This window comes from Podarcis erhardii (assembly GCF_964252035.2).
Source record: "Podarcis erhardii genome assembly, chromosome: 5".
In the NCBI taxonomy this organism is placed as follows: Eukaryota; Metazoa; Chordata; class Lepidosauria; order Squamata; family Lacertidae; genus Podarcis; species Podarcis erhardii.
In genome coordinates, this window is record NC_138509.1 from 98,114,602 (window position 1) to 98,130,452 (window position 15,851).

At 51.9% G+C, this 15,851-nt stretch overlaps 1 protein-coding gene across 8 annotated transcripts in view; it reads right to left on the reverse strand.

The window, feature by feature from the left end:
* The window catches only part of TNK2 (tyrosine kinase non receptor 2), a 111,238-nt gene that overhangs the window by 3,427 nt on the left and 91,960 nt on the right, over window positions 1-15,851 (reverse strand). For 6 of the 8 annotated variants that reach the window (XM_081862187.1, XM_081862186.1, XM_081862188.1 and 3 more), the window contains 4 exons: window positions 13,935-14,129; window positions 9,257-9,348; window positions 7,140-7,184; window positions 3,402-4,774 (listed from right to left, as the gene is read on the reverse strand). In XM_081862187.1, the coding sequence (XP_081718313.1) occupies window positions 3,402-4,774; window positions 7,140-7,184; window positions 9,257-9,348; window positions 13,935-14,129 (1,705 nt within the window). The remainder of the gene's footprint in view (window positions 1-3,401; window positions 4,775-7,139; window positions 7,185-9,256; window positions 9,349-13,934; window positions 14,130-15,851) is intronic. The other 2 variants (XM_081862184.1, XM_081862189.1) reach the window with 1 other exon arrangement.

Below are 15,851 nucleotides of genomic sequence, written 5' to 3' on the forward strand. Positions count from 1 at the left end.
CGGACCCCCTTACATAAATGCAGCACAGAGAAACAAAACCGTAATAAGAACTCAGATTAAAACTCCCACCCGTTTTTAGAAACAGAAACTCAGCCTGAACTAGTTTTGGTCCATCTAGCTCAGAGGTTTTCAACCTTTTTGAGTCCACAGCTCCCTTGAACTAACTTCTTTCTGCGGCACCCCTGTGGTGCTCAGGAGCCCAGTGAGGTCACCCCTTGCCTCCTCTCCACACCCCTCTCCTTGGGAGTCATCTAGGTAGCCTCTGCCGCCGCCCCTGGTCTCTGAGCTGCCCCCCCTCAAAGAGAGGTGATTCCTTACACTGCCCCACAGGGGCGTAGGACTTGTCCATCCATTCCCAACAGCAAGGGCTGGCAGACTGGCTGTCAGGAGTGTGTGCAGGAGCCGGGCCCTCTGACCAGTAGGGCTTCGCAGGATAGGGGCCTTCCTAAGTTTGTTCTGGAGAGGCAAGGCACGGCCGCACAGGTGAGGCCGACTGGTAACTCACTGCACCTGGTGGCTAGAGCTGGGAAGGCTTCTTGCTGCGTCTGGCTTCTTGCTTCCTGATCCTCAGACCCTTGACTTTGTGACTCCCGGCTTCCTGACCCTCGGACCCCTGGCTTCTGGACCCTCGTTCCTGATTCCACACCGCCATCTTGCCCCTGGTCCTGACGTCCTCAGCTGGGACTTCGATCGCCCGTAGGCCGGACGGTGACACTGGCTGGCTGGGTTTCCTCACCCGCATGCTTGCTTACTCCTAGGCCGCCTCAGCTCCTGGCAACCAGCACCACCTGGCCAGCGCCAGGGGCACCATTGTCCTGGGGAGCTTGTAGCCAGGGCTGCTGCAATAAACAGTTGTACAAGCTTTTGGGAGGCAGAGACACAAGAGGGCATCAGAGGAAGGAGGGAAGGAAAGAGGGGCAGAGGCCAGTGTTGCCAGGCACCCCTGACCATCATTCAAGGCACCCCAGGGTGCCACGGCACACTGGATGAAAACCACTGATCTAGCTGATTACGGTCACCAAGTACTGACAGCAGCTCTGCAGCTGTCTGCTTGGAAATCAGATGCCCTGACCCTGAGCGGCAGCCCTCTCCCACTCTTGACCTAAACACAAAAAATGAGGTGCAGTGATATTGGGAAATCTCAGTAGTTTAAAAACTTTGGTTCAAGTAGAAGAGGTGCATGCTGGGAGAACCAAAGACTGTAGAATGTTGGAGTTGCAGATAGGTAGCCGTGTTGGTCTGCCACAGTCACCCTTCTGAGTAATACCCCTCCCCACCTTCTCACTATATAGAAGGGTCTGGTGACTTCTGTTTCAGTGTATCTGAAGAAGTGTGCATGCTCACAAAAGCTCATGCCTAGAACTAACTTAGTTGGTCTTTAAGGTGCTACTGGAAGGAATTTTTTTATTTTGTAGAATGTTGGGAATGTGTATTTGGGTCTTAATTACAGACTTTTGACTTAAAAAGTGTGAGCGGGGTTATCTTTTTCCCTTAGCAGGAAGAAAGTTTCTAGCTGATTTGTGGTCTTGACACCTGGGTGTCCGGGCGTAGATTCAGAGTGAGAGGGTTATCTGGCTAATTTACAACTCAAAGAATCTAGTGTGTCTCTGGGAATGCTTTAATCTTCAAGGCCCTTTTGAATAAACAGAGTTCAGCTGTCAAGCCTTCTAACAAGCGTGAGTTATTGTTCCTCCATGTAAAGGAAAAGGAAAAGGGACCCCTGACCGTTAGGTCCAGTCGTGGCCGACTCTGGGGTTGCGGTGCTCATCTCGCTTTATTGGCCAAGGGAGCTGGTGTTCAGCTTCCGGGTCATGTGGCCAGCAGGACTAAGCCGCTTCTGGCGAACCAGAGCAGCGCATGGAAACGCCGTTTACCTTCCCGCCAGAGTGGTACCTATTTATCTACTTGCACTTTGACGTGCTTTCGAACTGCTAGGTGGGCAGGAGCAGGGACCGAGCAACGGGAGCTCACCCCATGACGGGGATTCGAACCGCTGACCTTCTGATCTGCAAGTCCTAGGCTCTGTGGTTTAACCCACAGCGCCACCTGCGTCCCTGTTCCTCCATGTAACCATTGGCAAATTGCTAATTAATCCAAAGAACTGATTGGTTTCTAAGTTTGAATCCATTTGGGTTCAAGAAGGATGAAACCTGAAGAAACTAAGATGCAACAGATCATCTTGCCAAGCAGAGCATCCTAACATGCTGAGGCTTTTTTATGCTGAATGCCTGCCTTGGTGCCCGAGGTGCAGGACCAGTTGGAAACATCTTTGAACTGTTATGCTTGTACTTCTGTTCTTGTTGTGAGTATAGTCAGTGATATTAAATAATGTTTTTATTTTCTGTTTGGGATTTGTAAGAGATGTACCAACTTTTATGCTCTGAATAACCTTTCTTTTTAATAAATTTGGAAAAAGAATTTTTTCCTGCCTTTGTATTTTGTGCCTTTCTGTCGGGGAAGCTGAACCAGTGCCTAATCCACTTAGTCACCTACCAGAGCACCTGTTGGATTTCTGTCTGTGTCACGGTAAAGTGACATAGAGTGGGGCAGTCCGGAAAAAACTGAAGAGTATTTCCCTTCCTTAGGTTACTTTTCGGGGGCTGTTCTGGGATAAGGAAGTGGTGGCAGCAACTACTGCTTGAATTTGTGTTTTGAAAACCCCATTCGATTGCCTGTCTCACGGCCTTCGGGGTCCTGCCGGAGTTTGGAGAACTGGTTGGGGGAGTAGGGAGCCCGTGTGAATGCTACATGAGGGCTAGTGGGGAGATCTGAGTCAGGTTTGTACACATGAAGCTGAATCAGAACATTGGCCCACCCAGCACAGCGCAATGGCTCTCGGGCCTTTCAGATCACCAAATGGTGACCCCCAGTCACACCGTGGGGTCAGAACTGACGAAGGGCACTTTGGAAAAGGAGGAGCATAATAACTAGTGATGCTGTGGGGTGGGTATGGGTCCAGTGGCGGAATGGGGGCAGAGCAACCAATACGACTCCTACCACTGGAAACCCGGCGACATTCCAGCCAACCGAAAAGAGTCAGAGGTTTCTGCCCACAGCCGTCCCTTCACCCAAGCAACCATTAGGCATTACTGCCATTTAGGGACACAATCTAGCCAGGAAAAAGCTCTTTTGGAGGGCAAAGAGCAAGGAGGTGGGGGGCCTGGGGAGGGTTCCAAGGGTCAGATAATCTTGGAGGGCCACATCTTGGCCCATGGGCCTTCCTGCACCCTTGTTGCCGCAGGAGTCTGTTGGAGGACATTGGCACAGAATTTGGGGGTTTACTTTTAGCACATGGTCCACCCAGACAAAGTAACAAGACACGTTTTCAGATGGCAAGGTTGGTTTCAAAGCGTGCCCACCAACACAGAGAGCTCTTACCCCAACCCAAGAAAGCCACTCACCAGCCGTATTTTCTCCGAGGGCCTGGGGCTATCGGAGCTGTCGTAGATGATCTTTTGAAGGCCGCAGGAAGCCTTGAAGGGGACGTTGCTGTTATTGGAGGAGAAGTTGGCTTTGTAGTCAGGCTGCTGCTGGACCATGGGTCGGACGGTGGCCGTGGTGACCACCCTGGCCGGAGGCGGGGCTTCCTCGGGGTTCTTGGCCTCCTTGAAGAACTTCTCGTACTTGTCCAGGTAGGGTGGGCGCTCGGGGAGGAGGTAGTAGTGGGTGTTGCTGACCTTCCGGCCATCCTTGACGATGGGCAGGATGCAAGGCCCCTTGGCGCTCTCCTTCCCTTGTGCTTGGATCACCTTAGGGGTGGCATACTTGGGGTCCAGGGCAAAGCTCTGGGTGGTGGGCATGGGCTGCTTGCCGGGTGACGTGGACAGGAATGCCCCCAGGGACAACGGGGAGCACAGGTTGGTCCTCGGCTGCGGGGACCCCCCTTGCAGAGCCATGGGGCTGGGAGTTCTGGAACCAGGCTGGGACAACGGTTCTCGTGGCGGGATCTGGGGAGGCCGGTCCTCCTCGCCCGCCGACAGCTCCCCGGACCAGCGCCCGTGCTCATTCCGGCGGATTGTTCGGGGCAGGATGGGGACACGAGGTGGGATCTGGGGCTTGTCCTCCCCTGGGCTGGGCGTGGAGGCCACAGAGGAAGCTCCCAAGGGCACGTTGAGGTGCTTCATGCATTCCTGTTGGAGTTCTTGGAAGAGCTCTGTCGTCTGGGCAGGGCTAGGCTGCTTGATCTCCTTGGGCGGCAGGAAGAGGTTGTCCTCCAGCGGAAGAGCCGTGGTGTCTTCCTTGGACCCAAAGCCATCCCCGGTCTCCCCCTTCTCCCAGTTTTTGCAGCCGCCCCGGTCCCCCACCAGTCCTTCTGCGCTGTTGATGGAGCACACCTCGAAGTCGTCTTCGTCTTGCGCTACGTCGTCGTACGCGGGGGGCGGAGGGAGGGGCCGGGCGTCCCAGTCCATGATGGGCGTCGGGTGGAGGGGCCGGGGCAGTGCTTGCGTGGGGCTCTGAGGGGGTGTCTTGTCCAAGAGGGAGAAGGCTTCCATGGCCAGCTTTGCCAGAGACGGGGCACAGAGCTCCCCGACAGGCGACGGGGTGGTGGGGACGGGTTCGTCCCCGAAGTCGATCAGCGTTACCTCGCTGCTGGGCAGAGCGCCTCCCTTGGTCCGGGGCAGTAGGAGCCTCTCGCCCACTTTGGTGCCAGAGATGCGGGCCGATGGCTTGGCCGGGCGCAGACCTCGCCCCGTGCCAGGCTTCTTCAGGCAGAGGTGCTTGAGGCCTAAGGAAAGCGGGTTGTCCTCTTCGCTCACAGGATCGTACGAGGGCTCTGGAAGGGAAAAGGGGGCTGGGTGAGGTCCTGGGGGCAGAGGACGCTCCGATGCTCATGGGCTATCTGAGCTAGGAAGAGGAGTCCCCGTCCTTCTGACATCATACTGTCTGATCCCACTCAGAACCCACAAGGTTGGGTTACGGGGAACCCTGGTCATCTCAATAACCCTGGCAACCTCTAGTTGAGTCTTTGCCAAGCAGATGCCCTCTAGATGTTTTGGAGTACCATGCCCATCACCCAAAACATCTGGAGGGCACCAGCTTGGCAAAGGTTGCTTGATACCTCCATAATATCCTATACAACTCTCAACACTTTGATGGCTGCCCCATTGCTGCCCTTGCTCATCAACCCCCAACCCTTCCTCTACCCTTTTGTTTCACCAACATCTGAATATATGATACAGAGCTTTGGTATCCCTAAAGGATTTAGGGGTAGGTGATCATTTGAGGTCATGATTTTTAGCTTTGTTTTTTTCCAGAGCAAGGGTGGCCATGGGCCCGTGCGCAGACTTGAGAAACTGTTGTAGCCACCACACATTCCCACAACCAAACACACATGGAAACCTATTAACCACAACAGAACACTTCTTTCAAGCCAAATTTCAGCCAGGACCCTGTGGGCATCAGGGGTGGTTTCCATGGGCCCACCTGGGCCTACAAGTGCCATGATGCCAGCAGCTGGTTTTAAGGGGATGTTGGTGGGCAGTGGTGGGGAATCCCCTTTGTTCCACAAACAAACCGTGATAGAATCAGAGAGTTGGATGGGATTGACCATAACTTGTTACTGCAGTTTGGGATGGCTCAGATCCGCCACTGAAGTCCAAATCACAATATTCCACAAGCAGAGAGAAAACAGGGCCCTTCCAGAGGTCATTTTTATCGTGCCCTTGTGGTGATTTGTGCTCAGGATGCAATGATATGCAACACAGCTTGTTCTGGGGCAGAAGTACTGCTTTGTTCCTAAATGGTGCATGTCCCATAGTTTCCTGCTGAGATCCTGCAACCTTTTAAACAACTAATGTCCCAGTTCATTAATTTTTGTCCCCCTTTTCTTGTGCTATAGGGGAAGAGTGCTCTTATAGATGGCAATAATGCGGTAACATTGGGGAAGCGTTGCAGAACAGCCAATACAGTGGAATTATGTGTGTGGTCAGCCCCGTATAAAGCCACCACTGATGGACTATTGTTGCATCAGAGACATATTGCGGAAGAGACACCCCTCCAACAAACTAACACCGATCTGGAGAGAGCAGCCCTGTTACAAAGAAAGATCTGTTTGGAGCAAACAGCTGAAAATAACAATCCTGCCCCCCCCCCAAAGCCACAACCACCGAACTACTCGCTGTTATGCTTTGCTGTCTCCACCATCCATGCATTGAACACACACATGCTTCTTAGAGCCATGGAATCGTAAGGTTGGAAAGGGACCCAAAGGCCATCTAGGCCAACCCCCTGAAATGCACATAGAGGAGGGAGAAAGGTTTTTTTCTGCTGCTCCAGAGAAGCGGACACGGAGCAATGGATCCAAACTACAAGAAAGAAGATTCCACCTAAACATTAGGAAGAACTTCCTGACAGTAAGAGCTGTTCGACAGTGGAATTTGCTGCCAAGGAGTGTGGTGGAGTCTCCTTCTTTGGAGGTCTTTAAGCAGAGGCTTGACAACCATATGTCAGGAGTGCTCTGATGGTGTTTCCTGCTTGGCAGGGGGTTGGACTCGATGGCCCTTGTGGTCTCTTCCAACTCTATCATTCTATGATTCTATGAAATGCAACCCCCTTGCTTCCTTCCTGCACACTCCACACAGCCATGCATCCTCCCACCTGCCCTACCTTCCTCCCCCCACCCACCCGTTCTTACCTCGGCCAGGTAACAAGGTTAGTACATGATGCAAGGACGCAGCCCAGCTCAGTGTAATTCACAAGCCCTTTTAGAATGAATTGATTTTAGAATGCTGTGTTTACTTTTACTGTTGCTAGCCGCTCTGACCCTGGCTTTGGCTGGGGAAGGCGAGATATAAATAATTTTTTTTTTTAAAAAAAATTATTATTCCCTTGGCACTAGACTTCTGCGGTTGCAGCCTAGAATCACGTCTGCTTTCTTTGCTGCTGCGCCACACCGCACTGCCGACTCATCCCTAGCTAGAAGTATTCCTGTGTCCTCGCTTGCGCACCTCTCTGGAGTCCCCCACATGTCCTTGGTAGTTCTGTGTGTGCAGCCAGGCAGGGGTGGTTGAATGCAGAGCTCACACCGGGACACACACACACACACATGCACACCCCGGTACCTGTGAAGAGAAGAGCTAAGAGAGCGCGCAGAGAGCAGGCGCAGGGGGCAGGGCGGCCTGAGAAGCGCCCCCACTTACTCTTTAGGAGGATCGAGGGCTGAGGTGGCCGAGGCGGAGGCTCCCCTGCAGGAGAAAGAGAGAGAGAGAGAAACAGAGAGACCCCACAGAAGAGAAAGAGTGAGCATCATGCATGGGGCAGAGGGGGGGTGGGGGGTGCAAGAAGCAGCTAGAGAAGAGGCAAGGAACAGTGCAAGCAAGGCGTTCTGACCCTGGGGTTCCTCAAACTTTGGTCTCCAGCTTTTGTCAGACTAGAAGAAGAAGAAGAAGAAGAAGAAGAGTTTGGATTTGATATCCCGCCTTTCACTCCCCTTCAGGAGTCTCAAAGCGGCTCACATTCTCCTTTCCCTTCCTGCCCCACAACAAACACTCTGCGAGGTGAGTGGGGCTGAGAGACTTCAGAGAAATGTGACTGGCCCAAGGTCACCCAGCAGCTGCAGGTGGAGGAGCGGACACTTGAACCCGGTTCCCCAGATTACAAGACTACCGCTCTTAACCAGTACACCACACTGGCTCTCAACTCCCATCATTCCTGACTACCGGTCCTGCTAGCTTAGGGATGATGGGAGTTGTAGTCCGACAACAGCTGCAGACCCACGTTTGAGAAACACTGCCTAAATGTTGTGGGGCTCCCATCAGCACCAGGCAGCGTGGCCATTGGTCAGGTCCGGAGAGCCACTAGTTCTCCTCCTCTGGTTTAAAGCCACCAGGTGATTGGAGAGAGGAGGCGGTTGCTGCAGGTGCCTCATGGGATTCGCCCTGAAGTCTGAGGAAACGTAAGAAAATAATCCAGGTATGCACCGTTCCAAAGGACTGGATGGGAAGGAACGGGAGGTGAAAGTTTGGTTATATTGCGGAAACGCCCAAGTTGTGCAAAGCTGCCCCATTAAGGCAGAAAAGTCACTGCAATTGACACCCATTTTGGGGTACAAAATAAGAGTATCTGGTTAAAGAATCACAGAATTGAAGAGTTGGGAGGGACTTCAAGGGATGTTTAGCTCAATCCCCTGCAGTGCAGGAATCACAGAACTGATTTTTCAGAATTTTCAAGATCAACCAAATTTCCCATGCCTTCCCATTGAACAGAGGAACTGCATCACATTTTGGCACTGCATCCTACAGATAGTCAGTGGTTCTAAACGCAGGGGGTTAAGACTACCCACTTACATGCTTGCATTTGTTTATTACGTTTAGTTATTGTTTATTTCATCCTTCCCTCTAAGGAGCTCAAGGTGACACACAGGGTTCTTCCCCACTCCCTGTTTTATGTTCACAACAACCCTGTGAGGTAGGTCAGCCTGAGAGAAGGCGGTGACTGGCCCCCAACGTCACACCTGGTGAGCTTCATGGGGCTGAGTGGTGATTTGAACCCAGGTCTCCCAGGTCTTAGTTCAACACTCTAACGCTAGGACACACTTGATGATGCAGATCTGCCTTCACCATAGCTGTCAACCTTTCCCTTTTCTTGCGGGGAATCCTATTTGGAATAAGGGAATTTCCCTTAAAAAAGGGAAAAGTTGACAGCTATGGCCTTGGCCAACCTGGGGCCTGGCCAGCGCCATGACCAGCTGGAGGACTGATGCGACTCATAGCAAAAAATTATCTGGAAGACCCCCAGGAAGTGAAGGCTGATGCAAATGTTCTTTCTGCAGTCAAGTGTCTAAAGATTTTGCAACCCCGCCCCCCAATACTGCTAGAGACTTCCACAACAACCCCCTTCTGAAATTGGCATCTATGAAGCAGAGGAGCCAGAAAAAACAAAAAGAGGAGAAACGTTGGAAAGCCAAGAAGCCATTGCAAAGCCCAGAGGACACCACCACCGTTTGACCTCCTGGAAACACGAGACCTTCCTAAACCTTCCAGGATCACCATGTGTCAAAGGAGAAATGATTTGAGCAAGCCAGGCTTCTGCAACATCACACACGCAGACTACAACACCCAGCATGCAGTGCAGGGAGCGATGACACAGACAAGCATGCTGGGTCTTGTAGTTCTTCTGAGTTACAGTACATTCATCCAAATCCATATCTGCAGCTATGCCAGGCTCAGGCTGAGCGGGGCAGGACCTAGCACTGGCAAGAGGAGTGGGGGGGGGATAGGTGAGGGATTGGGTTTGGGGGGCACAGGGACCTCCTTACTTTTTGCTCTTCCAGGGAGCTGCGTGGGCCTGGCTGCGTTCAAGTCAACTCCTAGGACATCAGGAGGGTCCATGGGGTTGCCCAGGTAGAGCCTGCAGAGAAGGGCAGAAAGGAGAAAAACATATAAACCAGCGGCTCCTGAACTTTTTTAGGGACGTGGGTGGCGCTGTGGTCTAAACCACAGAGCCTAGAGCTTGCCAATCGGAAGGTCGGTGGTTCGAATCCCCGCGACAGGTGAGCTCCCATTGCTCGGTCCCTGGTCCTGCCAACCTAGCAGTTCAAAAGCATGTCAAAGTGCAAGTAGATAAATAGGTACCGCTCCGGCGGGAAGGGAAACGGTGTTTCCGTGTGCTGCTCTGGTTCACCAGAAGCGGCTTAGTCATGCTGGCCATATGACCCGGAAGCTGTACGCTGGCTCCCTCGGCCAATAAAGCGAGATGAGCGCCGCAACCCCAGAATCGGCCACGACTGGACCTAATGGTCAGGGGTCCCTTTACCTTTACCTGACCTTTTTAGAGCCACTGACCTGTTCGTTCTATAAACACATCTCCAGGGCCCCCTACCCTATGAAACACATTATTCAGAATAGCAGTTTACTAAGGAAGATACCAACACATCGAAATTCCAAACAGTAACAATTAGCTGCACATTCATTCAAAACCCAGCTAAAGCCATTTAGTTGAATTAAATCAGCAAAACTGACAAACCTGAGCCAGGGATACCAGTTTCTTACAGTCTGATGGTCATTTAAACCTCCTAGGTAATCCCCACCCCCACCCCAGGGGGCAGTACTGCCCCACTTTGGGAGCTGCAGGGCTGATAAAAAATGCAGTCTCACTGCCACAACTTTCCCTTACAATACGATAATCTTTATTGTCACTGTCCCATACAGAACAACGAAATTGAAAAAATCTACATCAGACATTCAAAAACCAACCAGCCTGCTATCCCAGCTATCCCAGCCTGGTTAGCCCCCTAAAAACTCTGATACCCCATAATTAAATACAATATACTCCAACAGAGACTCCTTACACTGCATTTAAAACCAAAATCACACTTGGATAGAAACTGTTTCTCAGGCGGCTAGTCCTAGTCTTTATAACCCTGGACCTTCTTCCAGAAGGCAGAAGCGGAAAGAGATCGTTTCCGGGGTGCGCACTATCCTGCGCTATCTCTGCAGCTTTCTTATGGCACCTGGCAGCATAGATTTGATCCAAGGTGGGAAGAGTGCACCCAATTCTTCTCTCCACAGTCTTTGCAACCCTGGACAGCATTGTTTTTTCCCTGACTGTGCAGCTCCCAAACCACACACACAGACCATAAGTTAATACGCTCTCCACAGTACAATGGTAAAATGCCATCAACAGGTCCTCTGAGAGATTATTTTTCCGGAGGATTCTCAGAAAATATAACCCTCTGCTGTGCTCTCGTCATGAGGTCTTTGCTGTTTTCTCCCCAGGTTTGGTCATCTCTCAGCTCCATTCCCAGAAATCGAAACACCGAGACCTGTTCCACGCACTTCCCCTCAATAATAAGTGGCTGAACCCTTTTGAACCCTTAAGGCATTATCAGCTGCAGGGAATACACAAATGCAAGGTGGTCTGTGCCCCCAAAGCCACCAGGGCTGGCGTCAGGTGCAGGTCAGCAGCCAAAACAATAAGTCAGCTAAATCTTTATTCCAGGAAACAAACCACAGCTCAGGTCTCAGCAACTCTTTCCAGGAGATCCTGATGGAGCAATTGCAAGGATTGAAGGTGCCCACCTTCCCAGTGCCCATTAGGACTCCTCTCCAGAAACATCCACTGCTCTGCTCATTTCATTTCTCCAGGGGTTCGAGGAGACCAGCAGGGAGGGGAGCTTGTCGCAGCAGGAGGGGGAGACTCCCTGGATTCTTCAGCAGCCTGTCTCTACTCTGTCTCCCTCTTCTCCTGCCTCTGAGTCTGCACTGCCCTCTGCCACCGCCTCTTCCTGCTCACTAAACCCTGTTGACTCTCCTGCTTTTGACACCTCCCAGCCTGCTCCTTCTTTACCCTCTGACCACTCGTCATCATTCTGCCACCAATCCCCAGGCTCTGAGCCTTCTTCCCTTGGGGGTTCCCCAGGGGTTCCCTGGCTGGTGCCTCCCACCGCTCCCCTACATCGAGCCAGCCCAGGACAGAAGGCTTACAGATCTCCTTGTGATGTCCGTAGCAGAAGCCTTCCTAGAGGGAAATTCAAACAATTGGCCCAGGGAACGAAAAGCAAAGTTTTCTGCCAGGCCAATAAAAGAACAGTTACCTGGGGACGGTGGTTTGAATCTGCTGCACTTAAACCCAAGTTTGTTCCTGGACACTTAAAAAACCCTGCTCCGCCCTGCCCCACGGGTCGTCCTGCTAAGCCCAGCCCAAGCTTTGGGTGTTGCCGGGCACCCCAGTTTCGATCCAACCAGCGCCGTGGGGAGCAGGGAAGGCCAGGCAAGGTGTGGCTGACACAGCAGAGGGCAAGGGCAGTGTTGGTACACCTTGCCGGCTGCAATGGGAACATCTCGGGCTTGGCACAACCTGAACGCGCGGCTGCATCTGCCGCCCACACAAGAGATGACGAAACACAGACGCGAAGCTCAGAGACGGTTCCTCGGAAAGAGAGGGTGCAACCCGTAAACATGGGGCACGGCAGGGTTTTGCAGGTGCGCTTCCTGATCTGACTGACCCTTCTTTGCCTTTGAGCTGCAGGAAGGACCTGGAGGCTCATGCATGGGAAAGATGCCAGCCCAAAGTCTGAGGCTTGGCAGGAGGCAGAACAAAAGCCTGCCTGCCTTGGTTAAGAGCAGACGGTTGGTTAAGAGAGGGAGATGCCAAGCCAAACTCACAACACGCATGGCTTAGAATTGTAGAGTGGGCATGCCAGCCGTATCTGTCATTCCATCCCTCCAAGTCTAGAATGTCATTATTATCTAATGTAATCCAGTCTCTGATCCACCTAAAACATGCAGCGTCATAGTATGTTCTCAGGTCTGTCAGAAAGTTCTTCCTGAGGTTTAGTCAAAACCTCCTTTCTTGTAGCTTGAAGCCACTGGTTCGGGTCCTACCTTCCAGAGCAGGAGAAGACAAGCTTGTTCCACCTTCCATGTGATATTTGAAGATGACGGTCATATCACATCTCAGCCTTCTCCAGGCTAAACATACCCAACGCCCTCATAAGGCTTGGTTTCCAGACCCTTGATCATCTTGGTCACCCTCCTCTGCACACCTTCCAGCTTGTCAACATCCTTCTTAAATTGTGGTGGCCAGAACTGGACGCAGGACCCCAGACGTGGTCTGACCAAGGCAGAATAGAGTGGTAATATTACTTCCCTTGAATTGGACACTAGACTTCTGTTGATGCAGCCTAGAATAACATTAGCTTTTTCCTGCTGCTGCGTCACACTGTTGAAAGGCACAAGCCGCATAGCAAAAACCCACAGGCCCCCAACATCTGCAAAGCCCCTGGCAACGGTGCTTGTGACCTATCGGAGAGGATCAGGGTTCGAACAAGCATGATTTTCAGATGTCAAACTGGAATCTGAACATTCTGAAACAATGAAAAGTTCTGGATTTCCTGGCGATAAAATTGCCAAAATCTAAATTCAGGGGTTGGGGGATGTGAGAATCTAGAAGTACATTTTTTATGGGGGGGGGTGCGGTTGTTGTTGTTTGCCTTTCTCAACCTGTGGGTCCCCAGATGTTGTTGAACCACAACTCCCATCACCCCTAGCTAGGAAGGCCAGAGCTCAGGGATGATGGGAGTTGTAGTCCAACAACATCTGGGGACCCACAGGTTGAGAACCGCCGTTTTAGGAGGAGGGAGTATCATTCAGGCAACAGAATCTTTAGTATGGACAAACAATTCTTTTTTTAAAAAAATGGACTGACATTTGGGATTCAGGTCTCATGGGATTGCCATTCTGAAGATTTAAAATGCAAGGCGTCCTTACAGTGTGGGCAAAATTTCGAGCACATCTGCACAGGAAAGACAACAATTCTACAGAGAGGGGGCGTGCGGACCAAATATGAGTTGATGCAGCTGCGAATTTCTGTCCCACAAGGTCTGTGCCACTCATCCACAACCAGCGCATGGCTGCCACGGGAGCAGTGCTTGGGCTGTGGCCACGGCTTGGTCCTTGCATGCCACGTGGCTCGCAGGAACCAAAGCCCCCGAAGGAGTGCACCTGAGCTGAAATCTCCATTGCCAGCGGTGGCAAACAGTGTCCATTGGGACTGGTAGGGTGGAAGGCTGGGAGCCTGGCAGCAGGTGGCGCCAGAGAGCCAACGACAGGGTTAGCCAAGCCAGTCTAGTTTTGCTCCCCTCCCCACAGAGACTGAGGAGGAGCAAGCAGACAGGGTGGGCTACCTTCTGGACTGGATGCAAGACAGAAGCCACAAAGGTGCAAGGGTGAGGGCAGACTGAGCCTGGTGGGGCAGCCCCCCATCTGCCGTAATCAGGCCCATAACTGGTGGCCCCTCCCTTGCCCTGAAACAGCTCCCCAGGCCATTTCTTGACTGAAAGGGGATTTGAGTGGCATTAGTTCAAGGGGCAGGCAGCCTTGGGGCCAGCCACGTCCCCCACAGCCACGAGGCCACGGCCGGTCCTTCTGGAGATCCCCCAAACAGCTGCGGGGAAAGGAAACTGGGGAGAAAGGGAAAAGAGCAAAAGTTCTTACTCGTCAATCTTATCGGGGAAGCCCCAGCACTGTTGTGGGTTGGTGTCTCCATGGCCCGTGTGGATGAAGCTGTTTTTGAGGGGCTGGCTGATGTCGTGGGCGGACAGCCCTGCCACCGAGGTCACCGTGTTGCGCGGGAACTGGCCCACCTTCAGGGTCCGTTTGTTCTGACCCCGCCACCAGTAATTCTCAGCCCTGGGGAACAAAAGTGGGACAGGTTAGGAGGAAAGCAGGTCAGGTTTTTACCCCCCCCCCCCCCCGAGACAGAGCATCCGCAAGCACCTGTACATTATGGGATGGGGAATCATAGAAAGGAGATTCCGACTAAACATCAGGAAGAACTTTCTGACGGAAAGAGCTGTTTGACAGAGGAACAGAGGTGGTGGACTCTTCTTCTTTGGAGGTTTTTAAGTAGAGGTCAGGTAGGCAACCTCTGCCTAAATTCCTGCATTGCAGGCGGTTGGACTAGATAGTTAATAAAATAATAATAATAAAATTTTATTTATATCCCGCCCTCCCCAGCCAAAGCCGGGCTCCGAGCGGCTAGTAAAAGTAACACAGTTTACATAAAAACACAATCAGTTAATTAAAATACATTCAAAAATCAATTTAGAAGTGTGGTGTAGTGGTTAAGAGCGGTAGTCTCGTAATCTGGGGAACCGGGTTCGCTTCCCCGCTCCTCCACCTGCAGCTGCTGGGTGACCTTGGGCCAGTCACACTTCTCTGAAGTCTCACAGAGTGTTGGTTGTGGGGAAGGAAGGGAAAGGAGAATGTTAGCCGCTTTGAGACTCCTTAAAGGGAGTGAAAGGCGGGATATCAAATCCAAACTCTTCTTCTTCTTCTTCTTCATTCTAAAATCAATTCGGAGTCAAATTAATGGCAACCATTGGGCTAGAGTTCTATGAGGATTACAGAAGGAGAGGGTCAGACTGTGCCTTGGCCAAAGGCCTGGTGGAAGAGCTCTGTCTTGCAGGCCCTGCAGAAAGATGTCAAGTCCCGCAGGGCCCTAGTCTCTTGGGACAGAGCGATCCACCAGATTGGGGCCACAGCCGAAAAAGCCCTGGCTCTGGTTGAGGCCAGCCTAACCTCCCTGTGGCCCAGGACCTCCAAGATGTTTTTGTTTGAAGACCGTAAGGTCCTTTGTGGGACATACCAGGAGAGGTGGTCCCGTAGGTACAAGGGTCCTAGGCCGTATAGGGCTTTTAATCATCATCATCATCATCATCATCATCATCATCATCATTATTTTATTATTTATACCCTGTCCATCTGGCTAGGTTTCCCCAGCCACTCTGGACGGTTTACAGCACATAAAAAATTGTACATTAGACATTAAAAACTTCCTGATAAAGGATTGCCTTCTGACGTCTTCTAAAAGTCAGATAGTTGTTGCTTTCCTTGACATCTGATGGGAGGGTGTTCCACAGGGCAGGTGCCACTACCAAGAAGGCCCTTCCAACTCTATGATCCTATGACCCAATCCCAGTGCTGCAGATGTCCAATACCCACCAGACAATATCTGAAGAAGTGGCAAAGACACTGAATCCTATTTTCGGACGGACCCATCACCCACTACAGACGGATGCTAGCCATCCAGACTGCAACCTCCTGTAGCAAACCAAGTCAACGCAAGAACATAAGAGGAGCCTTCTGGATCAGGCCAATGTCCCATCTAGTCCAGCATCCTGGTCTCACAGTGTCCTACCAGATGCCCCAGTGGGAATTCTGCAAGCAGGACCTGAGCAGAAGAGCGTAAGATATTCAGAAGCATTGCTGCCTCCAAATTTGGCAGCAGAGCATAGCCGTTATGGCCAGTAGCCATCGAGAGCCCTCTCCTCCTTCAAGAGTTGGAGGACTCCCTGGTCCTGAATGGGGCAACTGTGCCCCTGAAGGACCAGGTGCGCAGCCTGGGAGTCA